Below are 22328 nucleotides of genomic sequence, written 5' to 3'. Positions count from 1 at the left end.
AGTGCCGTGTGGATGCAGTGAACCGGATCATCTCGCTCCAGCCCTTGGTTCGAGTATACAGCGAGCTCATTGTGCCCGATTACACTCCCTTAACCCCTGCAGAGACACCTCCTCTCGACGAGGTGGAAGACTTCGAGCCTTCAGAGTTAGGCTCCGATTTCTTAGCAGAATTGGGAGACGATTCACTGTCACTCTCTCCTCCAGCAGTACCACATATTTCACCGGCTTCTCCGCGCTACTCCCTCTAGCAGATCCAACATGGCATCTATCTCAGAGGCAGAGGGCCAGCAACAAGACGAGCAAATGCAGGCCATTACATTATTACGCGAGCAGATGGAGATACTTCAGCAGACTTTTTCGACAAGTCTCTCTACCATCAGCAGACGCCTCGACCAGTTGCAGCGGCCCCATCCAGTGCGCACATCAGCCAGTGATCCACAACCATCTTCTTCAGAGACTTCGGTAGCAGAAAATGAAGATGAACCAGATCCAACTGCCGAGGTAAACAATGCAGAACTCCAACTTCTTTATAAAATATTAACTGTTGCACAAAAAAAGAAACTCGATGTCAAACTGCCTGCCCCTTATAATGGTCGCCGCGACAAGCGCGTGCTTGACCAATGGATATTCAAAATGGAGGTATATTTGACCAATACCGATTTGGTCGAAAGCAAGAAGGTTGCTTTAGCCAGTTCCCTACTCAAGGATACAGCACTTCTATGGTGGCAACGACGTGTTGCAGATGGTAAACACACTCCTACTGGGGATAAATTCCGGCGCGCCCTCCGCAAGGCCTTTGAACCTGCCAGTGCGGACTACCATGCCCGGTCTGCTCTCCGCTGCCTGAGGCAAACAGGATCCTCAGCCGCATATATCACAGAGTTCCAACGTTTAACTCTGGAAATTGAGAGCCTCAGCCCCGCTGACAAGCTACACAGCTTCATCGATGGGCTTGAACCCAACTTACAGGAAGATGTGCAGAAGTTTAACCCTCTCACCATAGATGCTGCTATTGCCTACGTAGAGCGCCTTGGAGATTTACGACGACAACCCAGGACATCCTTCTTTGGCAATCGGTCCTCAAACGGTGCTCGTTTCTCCCAGCCCAAGCGCAGAGGAAATTTATCTCAACCTGCGTCTCAATATTCCCAATCCTCTAGTCAGCAATCTACTCGGCAACAGTCCTTTCGGCCTAGATTTTCAGGTCAGGCAGCAGCCTCACAAACAGGATCCTCTTCCAACAACAACAATCGGAATCGAGGACGCAACTGGTAAGATCGCCGACCCAACAATCGCCGCAATTTTCGCCGCGATACCTCAGCAGGTCAGCAAGCCTCTACATCGGCACCTTCAACCTCTCAAGCCAACCCTTCAGGTCTTTGCACAATTTGCCATGGACCACACAGGTGGTATGAGTGCCCAAAGCGTAATTCTCGCCAGAATTCCAACATGGAATGTTTCCCAGAAGGTGAACATGTACATCATCATCCTTCTGCGCCAGAAAAAGGCAAGCAGGTGGTTCATGCAGTGTGAGTTTCTAAAGTTGTCAGTGCTTTGATGCTGAATGCCCACAACCATACTTCAGTGCCTGTTAACCTTTCCAATCAAGTTTTGAGCTTATTGGGATTTATTGGCCAGCATCCTATCAATGTTCTTGTTGATAGTGGATGCTCGACTAATTTTGTGGGAACTACTCTCGTCAGCAAGTTGCGATTACCTACTCAGCAGAGTGCGGAAGTTTTCCAAGTGGAACTTGCAGATGGTTCTTTCTTGCATTGCAGTAAACAGATTCAGCAGTTGCATTTTCAGATTTAGGACTATCAGGATCAGCTGAACTTCTCTATTATGCCTTTGTCACACTATGACATGATCCTTGGACAGTCTTGGTTATATGAGTATGATCCTTTGATCAGCTTTCGAGATCATTCCATTCGACTTTATCATAATCATCGCGAAATGGAATTACGAGGTCTGTTTAATTCTAAGCCGATTACTGTGGTTTCTGCTATGCAAGTCAAACGCTTAGTGCGTAAACGCGACAGCACTTCTGCCTTAGTTATATTGCGAGAAGCAGAAGATAATATAGTTGACCAATCGGAATCCTCGCCATCAGATATTTCTTATTTACAACAGTCCTTCTTTCAACCTTATAAGGATTTATTTCCTGACGAGCTGCCAACGACATTGCCTCCTCGACGTTCTGTCGATCATATGATTGATCTAATTCCTGGACAACCACCGCCAGTTCGAGCTCCTTATCGAGTTTCTTATTCCGAATCTCAAGAAATTCAGAGACAATTGGCAGAGTTGTTAGATAAAGGTCATATACGTCCAAGCAAAAGTCCTTTTGGTGCTCCAGTTTTATTGGTCAAGAAGAAGGATGGATCTATGCGACTTTGCATTGATTATCGTGCCCTTAATAAGCAGACAATCAAGAATAAGTTTCCCTTGCCTCGCATCGATGAGCTCTTTGATCAGTTGCTTGGTGCAAAGGTATTTTCGAAGATTGATCTGAAGTCAGGCTATCATCAAATCAGGATTCGAATTGGAGATGAATATAAGACAGCTTTCAGAACAAAGTATGGACATTATGAATTTTTGGTCATTCCTTTTGGGTTAACCAATGCCCCAGCTACTTTCATGACTTTGATGAATGTGGTCCTTACTTGGATAAGTTTGTCATCGTTTATCTGGATGACATTTTGGTCTTCAGTAAGACTTTAGCAGATCACAAGAAGCATTTGCAGATTGTCTTCGACGTACTCCGTACGAATGTCTTGTACATCAACAAGAAGAAGAGTCAATTTTTCAAAGATCATGTGGAATATCTTGGACATATCATCTCTGGACAGGGTATTGCAGTTGATCCTAAGAAGATACAGGTCATTGTTGATTGGCCTTTGCCACTTACAATTTCAGATGTGCGATCTTTCTTGGGATTAGCAAATTTTTACCACACCAAGGTTCACAAGTTCTCAGATATTGCTGCTCCTTTGACGGCCCTTACAAAGTTAGATAAATTGCAATGGTCACTTGAAGCTGAAAAGTCCTTTAATGATCTTAAGCATGCGTTGACAACTACGCCTGTTTTGGCTATTGCGGATCCAACTCAGCCGTTTGACGTCATGACCGATGCTTCGGATAGAGCATCCGGAGGCGTTCTTATGCAGAATGATCGTGTTATTGCTTTTGATAGTCATAAATTTTCGGCTATTCAAATGCGATATCCCATTTATGACAAGGAATTTTTGGCAATTGTACATGCTTATAGAACGTGGAAGCATTATCTTCTTGGAGCAGATTCAGTGGTTAAGACAGATCATCAGTCTTTGACCTATATCTTTACTCAGCCAGTGATGAATCCTCGTCAAGGACGATGGGTTGAATTTTTGGCAAATTTTCACATGGCGATACTCTATGTTCCTGGATTACAGAATGTGGTAGCAGATGCTTTGAGCCGCATGCCTCGAGCTACGAACTTTGCTATCTCAAATGTGCAGACGGAGATTCCAGCATGTTTTAAGCATGAGTATTTGACAGATAGAGACTTTGGAGATGTCTTTCGAGCTCTCAAATCTCTTCATCCTACTGTTGCAGAAATGAATATGTTTGCCGCATATACAATTACAGATGATTTACTTTATTACTTAGATCGCATTTGTGTTCCTCACAATGCATCTTTGCGGAAACTCCTTATTCAAGAGCATCATGAAGTACCCTTTGCAGCTCATCCTGGAATTAACAAGACATATCGTCTGTTATCAGCAACATACTTTTGGCCTCAGATGCAACAGGATGTTATTAAGTTTGTTAAAGCTTATCACTCTTGTCAAATTATGAAAGCTTCACGACAACTTCCTCAAGGATTGCTTCAGCCTTTGCCAGTTCCTCAGGAAAGATGGGAAAGCATAAGCATGGATTTCATCACTACTTTGCCGCGTTCGCAGAAAGGCAATGCTCAAATTTTAGTAGTGGTTGATCGGTTTTCCAAAATGGCACATTTTATTCCTTGCAAGAAGACAGTTTCTGCTCCAGATCTTGCAGCGTTGTTCGTACAGCATATTTTCAGAATCCATGGATTGCCAAGATCTATTGTTTCTGACAGAGATCCGAAGTTTACTGGACATTTCTGGACTTTCTTATTCAAATCTCTTGGTACGAATCTCTTGTTCAGTTCTGCTTATCATCCTCAGACAGATGGACAGACAGAGAGAGTAAATCAAATTTTGGAAGAAATGCTTAGACATTATATTCAGACAAGATTAGCTTCTTGGGAAGAATATTTGCCTCTTGTGGAGTTTGCTTACAACAATTCTCTGCATTCAGTCACTGGAATGACTCCTTTTCAAGCAGCATATGGTCACACTCCGCTTGTGCCCACAAACTTTGTTCTCCAACACAAGGTGGCATTAGCAGATCAGTTGATTCAAGAAATGCAAGATATTCTTGTACAAGTTCGAGACAGACTGATTCATGTTCAGCAGAAGTATCAGAAGTATGCGAATAAGCACAGAAGGCATACTGAGTTTCAAGAAGGTGACTTGGTTTTGCTTTATGTTGCACCGCATCGATATAAGACAGTAAAGTCAGTCTTTCCGAAGTTGCGATCGCGTTTCTATGGTCCATTTAAAGTTATAAAGAAGATTTCAGTTGTCAGTTATAAGTTGGATCTTCCACCATCTTGGGGAAAAATTCATCCGACATTTCACATCTCTTGGCTCAAGGAATACATACAAGGAGATTCATCTATCCCGGAGTTATCTTCTTATGTTCCTGAGATTGAAGATGATCATATTATTCTTGTTCCTGAGAAGATTCTTGACGTTCGTCAGAAAGAAACAAGAAAGAAGCTTACTACAGAATTTCTTGTTAAGTGGATGGACTTGGATGAGTCAGATTCTACTTGGCAGACAGATGAAGAAATGCAACAATATCCTCAACTCCTCCAAGAATTCTTTGGCAGACGACCGACTCTCATTTAATCACAAGGGTTTTATTTTAAATGGGAGGGAATGTCACGATTGTGACTTAGTTCATTATACAGTCTCCTTATGATTACAGATACTGAAGTGACATGATTACAGAGGACCCCTACACTTGGATGGTCACGACTATTCACTCTAGAGACATGCCTCTTCATCAAGAGCCACACTCCTTCGACGACTGGTCACACCCCTTCGCTCTAGGGTTGCAACTCTTCATTCAATGGTTGCAGCTATTCGTCCAAAGGATGTGTCCCTTCGCCTAGAGTCATGACTATTGGTCATGGGATGTGTCTTTTCATTCGTGTCTCTTGAACTCCTATATAAGGAGCCTGTTGTATCACAATTTCAATCAATCAATCAAACATCTGTGTTCAAGTCTACTTTCAGTTTCAGTCTTAATACACAGATAGTGGATGAAATACTAAGTAATAACAGTAATCCTCACAATATTGGTCCCCAACAAGCTATTATAGCATTTTTCCATTATACCTTCATCCTTCAAATGTATCATATAAAGTCTATTATGGAGCTCATAACATGGCATGCTACACACTACTCCACCGATGGCAAGATTAGGATATTCGTGGATTCACCCACATGGAATCACATAGAAGAGATATGGCCCAAGTTCTTTTTGAATCCACGACACTTATGGGCTTGGGATTGGTACAGATAATGTGAGTCCTTTTTGTGTGAGGTCAACCACATGGAGCACTTGGCCGATGGTGGTAGTAACAAGGGCCATATTTTTCTCTCTTCTCATCCCTAGAAACCATAAGGTGAAGAACCTGGACATCTACCTTGAGCCCTTGATTGAGAAGCTTGAGGTTCTATGTGCATGATGTCCCTTGTCCAATCAACCCATCCTGATGCCAAGGTGAAGGGCATTTGATTGTGGACCATGCATGACTTCTTGGGTTTAGGTGAAGTTTGTCGTAAGGTCATTGGCATCATCCATGTATCTTTTTTTGGCTTTCACTATCTAAAGAGAGTGGTTTATGAAAACCATCACCACTTTCTCCCTTGTTCCCATGCAAGTTTTATTCCTTTTTGGAAAGGTGTTCCACCACACGAGCATGAGCTTAGTAGATGGTCCGAGGAGCAGAGACTCAAAGCATTGAGGCAGGTAGGCTTTAGGAGAGGGCACTCCACACTACATCTTGTATCTTTACACTACGGGGGATCATTGAGGACGGGAGAGCTCATGGGCATCGGATATACTGTTGCTTTGTGGATGTCTGTAAAGCTTTTGATACCATCCCACAGGCCAGAATGATGAGGAGATTGCAAGATATGGGAGTGCCAGCAGAGATGCTTTGGGGGATCATTACACACTCTGAGTCAGTCTCACAGGCAGAGTACGGGCTCCAGGAGGTGACTCAGAGATCATATACAGCACTGTCGGGGTGAAGCAGGGCTGCCGCTTGTCTCCTATTCTATTTGGTCTATACATCGACGAGATCTCGGATTACATAGACAGACAGGGAGGACCAAGACCACATTTAGCAGGAGTCTTGATACCGATCCTCTTGTATGCAGATGATATTGTTCTTATTTCTGATTCACTAGAGGGGCTGCAGAGGCATTTGGATGCATTACGGGCCTTTTGCGAGGACCAAGACCTCACTGTGAACCTTGGAAAGACCAAGGTCATGATCTTTAACACCTCCCCATAGCGGATAGGTTGATCTGGAGTACAATTTACATACAGTGGAGTCATATGTATACCTTGGGATCACTTTTGCTGGACCTCAGTTCTCGATGCAGAAGGCAGCCGGAGCTAGATTGATGAGGGGATTTGCAGCCCTTGGCTCGTTAGAGAGGCAATGCTTCACAGATACAGTTTCAGGAGTTAAGGACGAAGTTTGGCTATTTGATACTCTAGTTACACCTACACTACTGTATGGTGCCACCATCTGGGGTCCCAACTTATACCACAGGAGGAGACAGAGGAGAGAGCCGGCCGTGATAGATACAGAGGAGGTATATGATGGGTGGAAGCCGATGGAGAGGCCCCTAGTGGCGATGATCTTGCGCATGATTAGGAGTAAGCCATTAGTGCCACCTGAGATTGTGTGGGTAGAGATGGGGGCTACACCGATAGTGATGGAGGCTCTTTTCTAGACAGTGACATACTGGCACAAGCTATGGGAGCTTCCACTAGATAGATACCCCCTGCTAGCCTTGGAGTCCTCAAGACAGCTGACACTCAAGGGAGATACAGAGTGTTTCCCCTACACAGGTAGGCACTTGGTTTGGCATGCACGACATGTAGATGGAGGCACTCCCCCTGTTCCAGTACAACATAGAGGCCCCGTCATTTGCTCTCAGCCGCATAGAGTGGAACAAGGTTATCAAGAAGGACACTGTCAGACTGGATACTCAGAGGACATGGAGTTCACCTATCGTCCACTCCACTGGGGACGAAGATGGCCTTCTATAGAGATCATCTCCTATCCTTGACAGAGGATGGTTTCATCATCCGCCCACACTACATGGACACACACCTATCTTTTGGGGTGAGGTGTGATCGGCCAGATCCGCACCTTGTCCCACCAACTGAGAGTGGAGACTGCCAAATATGGGCCTGGCGGCTGCACCAAAGGACAAGATATGCCAGCTCTGTTGCATAGAGCCCGAGATAGAGGATCATTACATATGACGATGCCCTGTATACTATGAGATTCGGGGGAGGTTCCATTGCCTCTTTCGAGCTGGGTTCGGACCACTTCCTAGGATCATGGACTTCCCGGATCAGAGATACCTGGGACTTTTTCTTAGAGCTCCATAGACACAGGGAGTCCTTACTGAGATCTAGATCAATTGCACTTGCTCGAGGACCAGCATAGAGAGCTCTCACTGACTTCTTCCATACCAGCACTTCAAGGGCCAATCCACCCACCATACCCAGACCACAGGCTAGTGTAGGAGCTTGGCCAAGAGGTGTGACACTCAACAGAGCCACTGAGTTATGCAAAGCTTGACGCCCCAGACCCCATGGCCACGCCACCACAGGAGGATCCGGGCCATCATCTCCCATCATCGCAGGACCTTCTCGCACTGGCTTAGTTTTACCACCTTGAGCACTATGTCAGAGCGGCCCATGAGGGATGTATTAGGGTGATATGAGAGCTCTTTGCTCATGTACCTAGATCAGATTTTATAGTTCTAGATTTTTGTTATCTTTCTTTATTACTATTTTTTAAACCCAGGATGATGTACCTCATGGATATGATGTAACCTTTTGGTCTCATAGGTCATTTTGGCTTGTTGAAGACGTTAATACAACTCTCTCTCTCTCTCTCTCTCTCTCTCTCTCTCTCTCTCCACATTTTCCTCTGAAAGACTGGAGGAACATCATTGTACTACTTGTTTGTCTCATAGGCCAATTTTGGCCTTTTGCAGACGTTAATATATCTTTCTTTCTTTCTTCCTTTCTCTCTCTTAGGATGTTATCCATTAGGAGCTCCTAGTACCTTACTTTTCCTCATAGTTGTTGTTTCAGTTTCAGTTAGTCGTTTAGTTGTTTTAGCTTTTCTTACACAGACATTGTATCAGATCCACCAATTGTTGTAACCTTTTTGGTCTCATAGGTCATTTTGGCCTTTTGAGGACGTTAATATATCATTTCATTTCTCTCTCTCTCTCTCTCTCTCTCTCTCTCTCTCTCTCTCTCTCTCTCACCATGGCCAGTCACCGTACTAACCATTATATGAGGATATCATGGAGTTCTCACAGTTGGGGGAAGTCCTCCTGCTCGGGGATTTCAACGACAGGACGGGAAGTCAACAGGTCCCACTACTCGATCTAGACGACCCTATCAGACTACAGGAGCTGGACGTCATTGACACAGGGTTGCAGCGATCATCACAGGACCGTGAGGAGGTCACAGTGTCCGCGAGATATTTCTGGGAGCTGCACATGGTCTCGTTATCTATAACGGGATGTCCCGATGGCCCTCCTCCGGCGCCCTCACCTCCTTCCCTCGCTCAGGAGGTACTAGCACTATGGACTACCTTATGGGATCTCCGGCTTTGGCACACTTTATCCGCGACTTCTCCATTCCGCCACCCCCTTTTGAAGTTGACCATGCCTACCTCTCTTTCACTCTCACCTGCACACCACCCGTCCCTTCACCCCCCCCATCTCACATTACACTCAGGTCATCTTTGATCACGAGCTTGACCCTGTTTACTCCAACCACATCTACCGCCAACTCCAGGATGTGGAACCTACTGTCGCCCTATCCACCCTCACAACACAACTCACCACCATACATCCGCCACAGCTTCTTTCATCTGCACGCAGCGGTCTCTTGCCAAGCCACCTTGCGGTTCCATGCCCCATAAATGTTGGTATGATGACGAATGTCGGGCCACACGCTCGTGTCTTAAGCATGAGGTACGGATTGGGCAAATCACGAAGCGCCAAGCGCAACGGATTTCGCAACGGCTCACCCAACGCAAGAAACGGGAGTTCTATGCTCGGAAAGAGGATGAGTTATACCGACTTTTCTTAGGGCCGAACTGCAAAGAGGCATGGAGGAAACTACGAGGACATCGCCCTCCCACACCTATCACCTGCCCAGACACATGACACTCCTATGCACGCTCCCTCTTATCATATCCCCCATCCCCCATCAGCCACCCCTACCCCCACCACTAGACCCCCGCCCCACCACCTCCACCTTCTTCACAAAGGGCATGGTCCTCAAGGCCATTCGCAGACTATGCAATGGGCGAGCCCAAGATCATGAGGGACTCACTGTCGAGTACATCTCGCGTGTCCATGATACCCTAGCGCCCCTACTAGCCTACATGTTCAATACAGCCCTTTGTGAAGGATTTCCACCCTCTTGGTCCACCAACACCATCACCCCCATCCTCAAAGCCGGAGATCCACTTGATCCTAATAACTACAGGACGATCATGGATTTGCCACACATTGGCCAAACTCTATGGATCAGTGCTAGAGGGGGAGCTTAGTTCATTTGCAGAGAGCTAGGGATGCAAAGCCTCAGGACAGGTTGGCTTTCGAAGGAGCTACTCTACCCTTGACCACATCTTCACCCTCCGTGCCATCATCGAGGAGGGTAGAGCACGACATCAAAGGATTTACTGTTGCTTTGTGGATTTCCGCAAAGCTTTTGATACTGTATCCCGAGCCCGCCTCTTACACCGTCTACAGGAGATTGGAGTCCCATCTGACATGGTTTGGAGCATCATCGCCCTCTATGAGTCAGTCACCGGACGAGTGAGAGCCCCAGGAGGTACATCACATGCGATTTTCAGAACCATTGGGGTGAAACAGGGCTGCTCTTTATCACCCACTCTTTTCGGCCTCTACATTGATGAGATCTCGAGCTTCATTGATGGATTAGGCGGGGCTGGTCCCACAGTGGCAGGCATATTGATCCCCATACTACCTTATGCTGTTGACATCGTCCTCCTCTCAGTCTCAGCGGAAGGGCTTCAGAGACAGTTGGATGCCTTACATGACTTTTGCACTCAGCGGGACCTCCCTGTTAACCTTGGTAAAACCAAGGTAATGGTCTTCAATACTTCTCGCCCCGTTACATCCAGATTGAGCTTCACATATAGAGGGGATGAGCAGCTTTCTGGGGGCCAGATTTATCCGATGAGGATTGGCAGCGAGTTGAGAGGCCCCAGGTCATGATGTTCTCCCGTATGATCCGCATCAAACCATCAGTCCCACACCAGATTATCCAGGTAGAGTTTGCTGCAGCCGTGATGGTAGTGGAGGCACTCTTCCAGACAGTCACATACCTTCATCGCATCAGTCACATGGATCCCCACAGGTATCCGAGGCTTGCCTTGGAGTCCTCCGGACAGCTAGCACTTGAGGGGCACTCTGGAGTATGGTATGCACTAGTTTCCACTTAGTTCTCAGTATATGGGCTTTGCATGGACCGCCTACTCCCCCTTCAGTACAATTTGGACTCCCCTTTTTTCCGGCTCTCACGAGGATACCAACCGGGTTATCCGGTCAGATCTTCTTAGCCTCTACACACATGGCACATGGATCACACCCCCGGAGCTCCCCACGAAGATGCACTTTTACAGAGACCACTTTCTCACACTCACTGAGGATGGATTCATCCAGCAGCCGGGCTACTTGAGTGTTCACATGTCCCATGCCATGCGGATTGCGATTGGCCAGATACGGGTTTCTTCCCACCGCCTCAGAGTGGAGGCAGGTAGAGCTGAGCGCATCCCCAGAGTTGGGAAGCTCGTACGGACACCCATAGAGGAGAGGATCTGCCGACTATGCCACACAGAGGTTGAGACGGAGGAGCATTACATATGCTGCCCAGTATACTATGAGATCCGCGGGAGGTTTCACTGTCTGTTTCGTGAGGGATTCGGTCCACTCTCTAGGATCATTGACTTCCAGGACCAGTGTTGCCTGTGCCTCTTCATGCTTGAGCTCCGCAGACACAGGGACACCTTCTCGAAACACAGGCCCAGCCACCCCGCCCCCTCCCTCGGCAGCCAACCATCACCAGTTTCTTCCGGACCCAGGAGGTGGAGGACAGCGACATAGTGGATCTTGTGGACCCTGCACGAGTTGCTCTGGACCTACCTCGCCCGAGAGGAGTTACCTCGGACCGAGCCTCTGCACTCCAGCGTGCCCGACACCCTCGACCCCCCCCCCCCGTCAGCCACGATCACTTCATGAGCTCCAGATCCAAGACATGCTCCACCGCCATCGAGCTATCTTTCCACGTGACATAGCTGAGGGAGACCTCTCGGCCATACTTGTCAACCCCATGCTTGACATTTTGGAGAGTGGTATACCATCTACTTGGAGCTAATGTTGCTCCCATGTTTTTATGTTTTTAGTATTCCATGACAAGTTTCCATGGACAGTTTTGTATCACCCCAGTGAGATAGCTATGTTTATGTTTTCATTCTATTTTATTTTCCATTCCATGATGAGATATGCCATGGACATTATTGTACCACTTTGGTCTCATAGGCCCATTGGGTCTTTAGTAGACGCTTAATATCTCTCTCTCTCTCTCTCTCTCTCTCTCTCTCGACATTGTAGTATGTACATAGTCTAGACTCTATATTCGGCTTTTTGACAACAATTTTATTTCTCTGCACTGTGCAGCAACCAGCTTACATTATGCCTCGCACAATAAACGCGTATTGGGCTGCTCATACCAATGTCCTCAGTATAGTGAGGACCCTAGGACAATCCGGTATAGGAACCTATTAGTGGCAATGCAAGTGATGTTCGAAGACAAGCACGAGTACAATCACTCGTGTTATTTGTCACTTGACAGAGATAGGCACTACTGGGAATATTGGTGCAGGTGAACATGTGCCTACGGAAGTGAAGGATGCAATCATCCGCCAGCGATCATTGATGGCTCCTACCGCACATGAGGATGCTTTTGAGGATGTTTTGCTTGATGGACTTAAGCCTTTACCTAGTCAGTTAGGGACTCGACCCTCTTCTATGCCTCATGCAACACAAACAATGGAATCAGGAAGCAGAAAGAGGGCTCGTCTTGCTGATGAGGAGAATGTGGATGTAGCGGTAGATACTCGTGCACAAGGAAGTGTACTCCTGCCTGTGCAAAGGCAATCCACCTTGCAATCATGCATGAATGCACATTTATGGGTAAAGGAAAGACAGAAGGTTGCAGAGATGGAGATAGCACGCACTCTCATTGAGTGCAATATCTCCTTTAATGTATTGTGCATCGACCAATGGAAGAGGGTGGTTAGGGCTATCGCACAAGTTGGCCATACTGACACATTGACAGGCCTTGAGCACACCAAGATGCACACTACAGTCTTGGATGATGAGAAGGCTGTAATAGACAAGGCCCTGGCACCCGTGAGAAATGGGTGGAAGCAGTTTGGCTGCAGTATCATCTCCAACGGTTGGAGTGATACCCGCAGACGACACATCATCAATATCCTTGTGTCGTCTTGCCTTGGCACATACTTACGTGCGGTTAATGCTGGGAAGGCAGTTGAATGCATTTCTGACGAGTTCATCTTCACACATTCGACGGGCAATCATTGAGGTGGGCATGGATAATGTGGTACAGGTAGTCACAGACAATGCGTCTAACTGCAAGGCAATGGGAGAGATGGTGGAGGTTGAGTTCCCCCGCATTGTTTGGACCCCCTGTGCAACCCATCGCTTAGACTTGCTTATGGAGGCATAGGGAAGCTCCCATGGGTACAGCCTGTGGTTGCCGATGCTACACGGATCACTACATTCTTTCGTAAGAAGCATCAGCCACTAGCTATTTTCCGGAGCCATAGCCCTTTGGACATGGTTCGTCCCTCGAAGATACGATTTGCATACATGTACATCGTGCTGCAGAGGCTGTTCAAGCTTCGAGATCCTCTTTCGCATATAGTGGCAGATCCTACGTGGAGGTTGATGCCATCATGCTCAATCCGAGCCCACAAGGTATATACAGAGAAAAGTGCGTGATGAGTAGTTTTGGACGGAGGTGCAGAACATCATAGTGGCTCTCAAGCCATTGTGTGTCCTTCTACGCATGACCGACATGGAGGAGTCGACTTTGGGGCTTGTCTACCATTTTTTCATGGAGATGAAGGCCCATGTCAGAGCTTGTTCATCGCTTACACAACAGTGGTATTTTATCTATCTAAACCTTACATTGTTTAATTGTTACAATGAGGACATGTAAACCCTAAATTCGATTTTGGGAACTTGGGTTGGTTTCTTTGACTATCTCATTCTTGAATCTTGATTTATTCGCAGACGGGATGACATTATAGCCATTGTTGACTATAGATGGACGTATATGAGTCGTCCTATCCATGGGATGGCTGCATTGCTCCATCCTTTATACAAGACACCTGAGCTACTTCGACAGGCTACCTTGTTGACTATGCGAGATGCATACGTCGACAATATATATTTAGAAGATGAGCAGATGTAGTTCGATCAGGAGATGATCAGCTATATGAATAGCTTGGGCCCGTCTTTTTCGAGGAAGATTGCTTTGAGAAAGGAGACTTGCAAGTCTCCTTTGACATGGTGGCATAATTATGCTTACCATGGACTTTCAAAATTGTGCCACTTGGCCCTTCGTATTTTATCTCCGGTAATCTTACTAATTTTAGATATTTGGTCGTGGGTCCCTTTGTAAGTTTGTCCAAAAACGTTAAGTATATACTACAATCTAAGTTTTATGGTATAAACATTATGCTTGTGCTTGTAAGATTGCTTTGTTGGTGCGTGTGAGCGTAATTGGAGTTCATACTCGCTCATACACACCAAGATTCGGAATCGTTTGAGTACTTCTTAGTTAGAGAAGTTAGTGTATTGCAGGGCAAACTTGAAGCTCGTGCGGAGTCTCCACACGTTGGGGACACTGAAGTAGGTGAGGATACATGGCACATGCACTTTCTTGTTTAACTTATGTGTGTGTTTTATCGCACGATACGCACATACTTTTGGTAACAACTTAGCATTCAATAGGTAGATCCGGATAGCATCAAGATGAGTCTAGATCCTAGGCTTGGTCAAGAAGAGTTGCTTCGTCAACTGCATAGGGAACTTGAGAGCGTGGATCAACAAGTGACGTTGTCCGCGTGCAGGGCGGCTACCAACAATCTTGCAAATCAGGGTGGAGGCCTCTAATGAAGGTCCGCTTTGGAAAAAGATATGCAAGCGACGGCGGCCTTGGTTGGGGATGACGGAGTGGCTGCCATGGAGTCCTCTTGAGGGTGAAGACAAGAATGAAGCCGAGACTTGCTGAATAGAGGAATGCCCTGAAGAAGCTAAAAATCACTTGCTAGGAAAGGGGGAGGGTCTGGGGGGCTGAAGACGGGATAGAGGAGAGAAGAAACCGGAGAGAGAGAGAGAGAGAGAGAGAGAGAGAGAGAGAGAGAGAGAGAGAGAGAGATGGGGCAGAGAGGGGGCCAGGGAGGAGGGGACGGGGCAGGCACAGGAGAAATGGAAGGCAGGCTGCGCTGGGGAAGAAGCGAGGGGGGGAGGGGCAGCTGGTGGGACAGGCAAGGGGCGGCGAAGGAGAGGGAGGGGAGACTGACGCAAGGGGGGGGGTGCAGTAGGTACAGCAGACGGGGGGAGCTCAGGTAGCGCACGGCACGTAAGGTATTTACAAATCCCTAAATCACTCCAGACCGTCCATCCAGAGAGTGGCATTATGATCTTCTCCTTGCCATTGCATAGCCGATGGGTTGGAGCATGGAGTCGGTGTCCACCGCTATTTAGGGGCGGGCCATAGAGTGCTCGCACAATTTGCACAACCTGCGTGCTTACCCACCTCTGGCCCTTGGCTTTGGCCTTAGAGATTAGGCAGGCAGATGGTGTCCTCCAGCCTGGAGGTGTTACTTTTTGTGTTTCTTCATGTTTCAGTGGCGGTACCCCTATGCAAAGTACGTGGCAGAGTATGGCCTGTTTGGGACTGTTTTCGCAGCCCAATAGGTGCCGTGGGCATGTACCAATAGTTCGGACACAAGTTCGGTACTATATAAACACAATAAAAGACCTTTTGAATGACTTTTTGGGGTCGTTAAGGCCTTTGCCGACCTGAATACGAGTCTATGACTTGCTATCAATCCCTATATAAAGGCAAGTCAAGGGTCATTCATAGGGATCCCATTCTTCACACATAGGTGTTGATACCACTGGCTAGAAGGTAGTCCCCAACTCCCAAATGCAGGTATCTAGAGATCACCACAGAAGCTGTGAATCAATCAGTCAACTTTGTATGCATCAGTAGATAGGTATGCATAAACAGGATCTAAATCAAGGTATAAGTTCATGATTGTAAATATTAATGTCTTGCAATATAGAGTAGATTAGGTCTATTTGTCCTTCTGTATTGTGTCATGCGAAGTTTTGATTAGCATTAATCTTCTTCATGTGCACAGTGTTAATTCATGGTTAAGTCTTTCCGCTGCGTCCCTCGTGTGACATCTTTACATGATATTAACCAATTTTGTGTAGCTAGCAAGCGGTATGATGATATTCCTTGCAATGAGCTAAATGTTTACTATCAATGAAGAGACAATGAGATTTTATTGCAAAAGATCTCAACATTCTTCATGAGTTAAGTTGGATTGTCTATTATAAATCAAGATGCATTTGCTTTAAAAAAAAAAAAATTTTAAAAAAAATAAAGCTTGATGAGCTGCAATAGGTAGTGCTTTTTGCACAGTTAAAGGGGTGGTCTTATGAGGTTGGTCATTGATATAATATAATTTTTCTTGCAGTAACATTATCTTACAATGGCTTGAGTCTACTTTGGATGTGTTTAAAAGTGCCATATGTTTGATATTGCATGGTTCTTTTTGCTGTATGACACTTACCAAGGACTATTTTTTTGGTGACCATGTGGGTTTGCAGCAAAGAATGTAATTTTGGCTGGAGTCAAATCAGTGACCCTTCATGACACAGCGGTAGTGGAAGCATGGGATCTTGGAGCAAATTTTTATTTTTCAGAGTCTGACATAGGGAAAAACAAGGCGGTTGCATGTGCTGACAAATTACAGGAGCTGAATGCCGCTGTTTTGGTTACAGTTCATACATCTGAGATTACGGAGAATTTTCTCTTGAGTTTTCAGGTAATTGTGCCTAAAGCAGGAGAAATTGAGGCTCAGTATCGATTGTAAATAATTATAGTGATCATTGGACTCATTATTCATGTTTTACTTGCAGGCTACTGTCTTTACGGATGTATCATTTGAAAAAGCCGCTGTTTTTGATCAGTTTTGCCGTAGTCAAACGCCACCAATTGCCTTCATCAAGGCAGATATACATGGGCTCTTTGGTAGTGTGTTTTGTGATTTTGGTCCAGAGTTCACAGTGTATGATGTTGATGGAGAAGAACCTCAGACAGGTATTATAGCATCCATCAGCAATGACAACCCTGCATTAGTGTCCTGTGTTGATGATGAGAGGCTGGAATTTCAAGATGGTGACATGGTAGTCTTTACTGAAATTCATGGAATGAATGAGTTGAATGATGGGAAGCCAAGGCGAGTAAAGAACTGTAGACCATACTCTTTTCTTCTTGAAGAAGATACAACCTCATTTGGGGCATATGAGAAAGGTGGGATTGTCACTCAAGTGAAGCAGCCTAAACTGTTAAAATTCAAATCATTTCGTGAAGCTCTTCAGAATCCTGGGGAATTTCTTCTCAGTGACTTTGCCAAATTCGACCGGCCCCCCTTGTTACATTTTGCTTTCCAGGCTCTTGACCAATTCCGTGCTCAATTCGGTCGCCTTCCTGCTCCTGCTAGTGATGATGATACTGCTATTCTCCTGGAATTGGCCAAAAAAATCAATGAAGGGGCTGGAGACTTGAAACTAGACACTATTGACGAAGATGTTCTTAGGCAATTCTCAAGTGGTGCACGGGCTGTTCTCAATCCAGTAGCAGCTATGTTTGGAGGCATCGTTGGCCAAGAGGTAACGAAGGCTTGTTCGGGCAAGTTTCATCCTTTGTTCCAGGTGAGCACACAATTTTTCAGTTTCAATGCTTGCAACTCCCAAGGGAGGGAAATTTTCTTGGTTTTCATATCTTGGTAAGTTCTTTTCTGGATATTGAGGTTTATTCACAATGTGATTTTTAAAGATTTGACTTTTTTGCTATTTTGGAAGTGTGAAAGTCTTTTAACATCTCTCTTAAACTTGACAAATGCCTGAAAATGCTCTTGGGGCACCCTGTTCTGGCTGATTACCTAACGATTGGGCTTAATTTGAGCTTTCTAACTGCAGAATGTCCACATGCATTTAGATGAATGTCAGTGTAGTGATGGTCTTGCTTTCCTTTGAACAGGACTTGGGATTAACATTCCTGGTATCCGGAATTCTGTAGTAGGTTTGTGTGAAGAGTGTTCAAAATTTACTGTGTGGAATCTTCCAAATCTGCTGCTGTTTTTGCCACTCTTGAAGTTTCCTCTGAACCTCCAACTGAAGGTCGGGCTAATGCCATGGCTTCTCTGTAAGCTGAAAGTAAAAGTTTTACTTTGGAAGAATGACTTATCAAGGTACACAGCTTTGTTGAGTCCACAATGTCATTCTTGAACAATTTATTCGGAAATAAGAACTTCTTCCTTGTCTACCACTTCCAATTTCTTGTCTTGAACTTTAGCAGGGAGGGGACGAATGTATTTCCAAGCAGGGAGATGTGGAATGTGTTATGCAATGATGTTGTTTTTGGTCTGTAAGCATGACGCTGTGTTGCAGATCTTAGTCTGTCCATATCCTTGAGGTTGGAAATGACTGGAAAAATTAAGCTTTATCTCAAAGGTACACAGCAAAATTTTGTGTAGACGTGACATGATGCTAGGGGGTTTCTGGGCACCTATACTGCAATAAGCCTTACCATGTGTATCTTTACTTTCTGACAAATGGAGCACTGGCTCATATAATCTAAAAGCTGCAATAAGAATGAGGAGCCTTACCATGTGTGTCTTTACTTTCTGACAAATTGAGCATTGACTCATATAATGTAAAAGCTGTGGATTATCTGAATCAAAGAATGCCTGCACTCCAGCTTTTCCAAGGTACCATGCATCTCCCTTGTATAAAGTTGTGCTGCCCATGCAACAACCTGCTTGCTTGAACAGAGAAAAAACACACAGACAGCTTTTGAAGAAGAGCCATTGCCATAGATTTAGTGATCCTTGTGGTACCCAGGTACCCACCTGGCTCCATGCTTGGTTGGAAGTGTTGATTATCCTGTGCTGTTCATTAAGCTATGACCTTATACGACGAGAAAAGTTCTTTCTATCAGAAAAAAGCAAAGTACAAAAGACCAAGGCAAATTTATAAATATGTAGCTCCCTCCATAGCCATCCGCCACCATGCAAAAGGAAAACTATGTGCTAGGGGGAGGGAGAGCCACACTAGGGTCCCATAACGCGAGGGTTCAGAGAGATGGGCTATGCTCCATTACACAAGCTTCCTGCTAATGTCACAAGAAGGGAGTGAAACCGGCCTTCAAAAACTTGACGGGCGGTGAAACAAACACTCGCACACAAAACACTTCAACACCCATGAGGACTTGGAAAAGGAAAACAAAAGCTAGAGTGCTCTTGCAAATAGTACACGGACACTGATTGGCCCCAAAACGCAGTGGCGCCCCTTGCGGTATTTCTTTACTTGATCAAATTTGAGTACAAAGTACAACTTGTAGAATCCTCCACCAATAGGATCCCTTATAGTTTCACCTAGGACTTCCAAAAGAGAACTCTCGTTATTACAGCACAGCATACCATAGAGAAGGCACACTTGTACAACACCTCCCTGCTTGAAAAGGTCTTCTCCATCTCTACCATGGATCCCTCAAACCCTTTCCCAAACAGCAGTAGGGCTGTACCAAACCATATGTCCTTCCCTATAGCCATAGCTTGCATGTAACCTCGAGAAAACTACAACCTGTTTACACGAATCCAAAGACCTGTTTTCCACATGAAACCAAAGACCTGTATCTGATAAACCAAAGACCTGTATCCCATAAACCATAGGCTTGTTTCCTCGAAACCAAAGTCCTGTTTCCTCTCGAAAACCAATGTCCTGTTTCCATGAGAAACCCACAGATACACCGTCCAATCACGGTGCCAAAAACCAGGGTTGTTTTCCATAGCAATACTGTCACCAATTGGCCGACCATTTGGTCCATTCCTAGCTTTTGCGTCTCGTTCACTTGAGGCCAGGCCGGTGTCTCATGTGAAGAGGCCAGTATTTTGCTGACATGGACGGGAGCCAGACTGGTGCCACCCGTGTGTTAGCAGGGTGGTGTCGTATGGACGGGAGCCAGATCAGTGCCACCCGTGTATGACCTGGACTGTGTTCGATCCATGGGACTGTCACGCCATGGAAGAGCCAGTATTCGTGCCGTGTTTTACCTATGGGACTGTCACACCTAGGGAAACTCGTGCCTGGAACTGTGTCTTACCTATGGGACTGTCACTCCATAGGAAGATCAGGTTTTTATGTAATAAATGTCGTGCCAGTTTTGTGCCGACAGATATTTTGTACATGTTCCATGAACGGGAGATATGTCCATGTTACTATTTGCACATGCACACATATTTTGCATGTTTGAAACTGTTTTCGCATGACATGTATTCGTGTGTTTGCCTGCCTGACGTGTTAGTTACTGAGCGGGGACGCCTGCCAGTGAGTCGTGAAGTGTGCCCTGTATTCTGACGAGTTTCAGTGCATGTGAACAGGTGGTAAGTATATGGTACATGTTGTTTAATGTTATTAAATTCTAACCCTTTGATTTATAAGGTTAGGGGTCCACACTTATTTAAAAGTGGGCACCCCCTTTGGGCACCCACTTTGGGGCCAAGGTGGGGAGCCTCACTTTTAAGTGAGTGTGGGGGTGGGCATGGTCACCTACCCCCACTAGACCCCCACATGCATGCGTAGAATCTGTAAGGTTATCTTCACTTCATTATTTTATTTAATATGGCTCTCCATCAAGCGTAAACATCATCCCATCGCTTCCTTCTCACGTAGACTACCGGCGACCAGCACTCCGGCTCCTGTCAGGTTACGCTGCCTGCCTCTCTACAGGCGGCTGAATCTTATTTCAGGTGGCTGCGTTGAACTCTGCAGGGGGCTGCTTATGCTGCTGCTGCCTGCGCCAAACTCTCTACAGGCGGTTGATTCTGCTGGCTGCTGGCTGCGCCTGACTCTTTACAGGCGACTGCTTCTACCACTCCCACACAGGCGCATGCTCTTTACCTCTATTGCTGGCGACTGAATCTCTGGATGCTGGCTACGTTTCTGTACAGCCAGGCGCCCATTACATAGTTGGCCTACACAGAGTTGGCTGCCATCACATGAAGGCCACGTAATATCTCTGAATTTGCTTCTCCCAGGCGGCTGTGTATCCATCACTATCAGGCTGTGCTCCAGCAGGCGGCTGTCTACAGCTATCTATTGGTTTGTCTACTTTGATTGTGGTGGTGCATAGTGACTGTGCACTCCTTCTCCAATCAGGCAAGAGCAGGCGGCTGTGTCCTTTGTGGCGGTACATCATCTCCACGGGTGTTCTACCAGGAAAACTTCGCATCACCTGAGTGGCTTCATCATTCCGCAAGTTTTGGTCTTTTATCAACCAACTACAAGTAAGTGATTTTCAGATTTGAGTAAAGCATTTAATGTTTAAATCTGGTAAAAGATTCGTCCCGCTCGGCCTACACCCGTTCGGTGCCGGGTTGTCCAAGCTATATGGGCGAACCTCGGTCCAAAGGTGCTGAGATCGGGAGAGCCAGGCGTTAGTACGAGAGCGCCTGTCTGTGCGTGGTCTCGGAACACCAGTGTGGTGCTCTCCGCGGAGTCCAGTGAAAGCACAGGACCGTAGTGATTGGACCACACTAGTGGTCGTTCTGCTCCGAGTTTTTCTACATCGAAATTCGAGCTATTTGTTTAGTACTGTTTTCATATGTACATGGACATCATCTGGTTCTCAGAACCCATGGAGCATTGTATTCTTTAAATACTCCCAATAAATATATCATATATTGAGGGGGGGGTCGGCCCGTTCCGGCCCCAGTGCTGGTGTCCATCTTTCCATTTCTGTTCATTTAAATTTCAAGTTGTTTTAAGTTGTCCATTTCATATTTGTGGTTTTAAAGTTGTGCTATTAAACGTGTAGGTGTCCAATTGAGTCTTTCCCACTTGACGGGATCGGTTTCAAATACCCTGTGCTTTTTCCATAACCTAGAGAGAGAAAAGATAGAGGACGTGTCAAGCAATCCCCTGAATACACATACGTTCAAGATGAAGAGGAACAACACATCTCTTCCATGAACATTCTCCTGTGCATCTTAGCTTGATCTTCTGTATCCAAGTCTCGCCACAGCTTGTGAGGTGACGGTGCTGGAGATGCCACCGGCCACAGCTCCAGACATGCCATCACCAGGCCTTGATCATGGACCCCGGTTCCTTTGTAGAGCACCCCCGGTCCTTCGACCGAGCTCTCTGCACCATAGCTCTCTTTAGAAACCCGGTAAGAACTTGCACCATAGCTCTCTGCACAGGGTCGCCCGCCTGGCTGCTTCCACACACGTAGCCGCCACCAGCATGTGGACTGCTCCACGCTGCAGAGGGTCGCCCGCCTGGCTGCTTCCACACACGTAGCCGCTACGTGCGCTTCTTGTCCTGCCGACCTGTACGCCACCTGCTTAGCCCATGTATCTGCAACAACAGGCTATAATCCTACGCCTCCTCCCAAGTGAGAGATAAAGAGAGAGCAAGCGCAGTCCAGTCCACGTGGCAGTGCCGAGAGAGAAACTTGCAGCCGCCGGCTCATTGCTGTCCTCCTGTCCGGCA

The 22328-nt window shown here is 46.2% G+C and overlaps 1 protein-coding gene across 2 annotated transcripts in view; it reads left to right on the top strand.

Annotated features, from left to right (window-relative positions):
• Window positions 1–22328, top strand: part of LOC147613923 (ubiquitin-activating enzyme E1 1-like) — a 72411-nt gene that overhangs the window by 39602 nt on the left and 10481 nt on the right. For both annotated transcript variants that reach the window (XM_086781919.1, XM_086781920.1), the window contains 2 exons: window positions 16380–16597; window positions 16692–17486. In XM_086781919.1, the coding sequence (XP_086638045.1) occupies window positions 16380–16597; window positions 16692–17486 (1013 nt within the window). The remainder of the gene's footprint in view (window positions 1–16379; window positions 16598–16691; window positions 17487–22328) is intronic.

This window comes from Cibotium barometz, chromosome 43 (genome assembly GCF_041138505.1).
Source record: "Cibotium barometz isolate CiBa-2024 chromosome 43, ASM4113850v1, whole genome shotgun sequence".
NCBI classification, from domain to species: Eukaryota; Viridiplantae; Streptophyta; class Polypodiopsida; order Cyatheales; family Cibotiaceae; genus Cibotium; species Cibotium barometz.
This window is presented reverse-complemented; position numbering and strand designations above follow the sequence as displayed.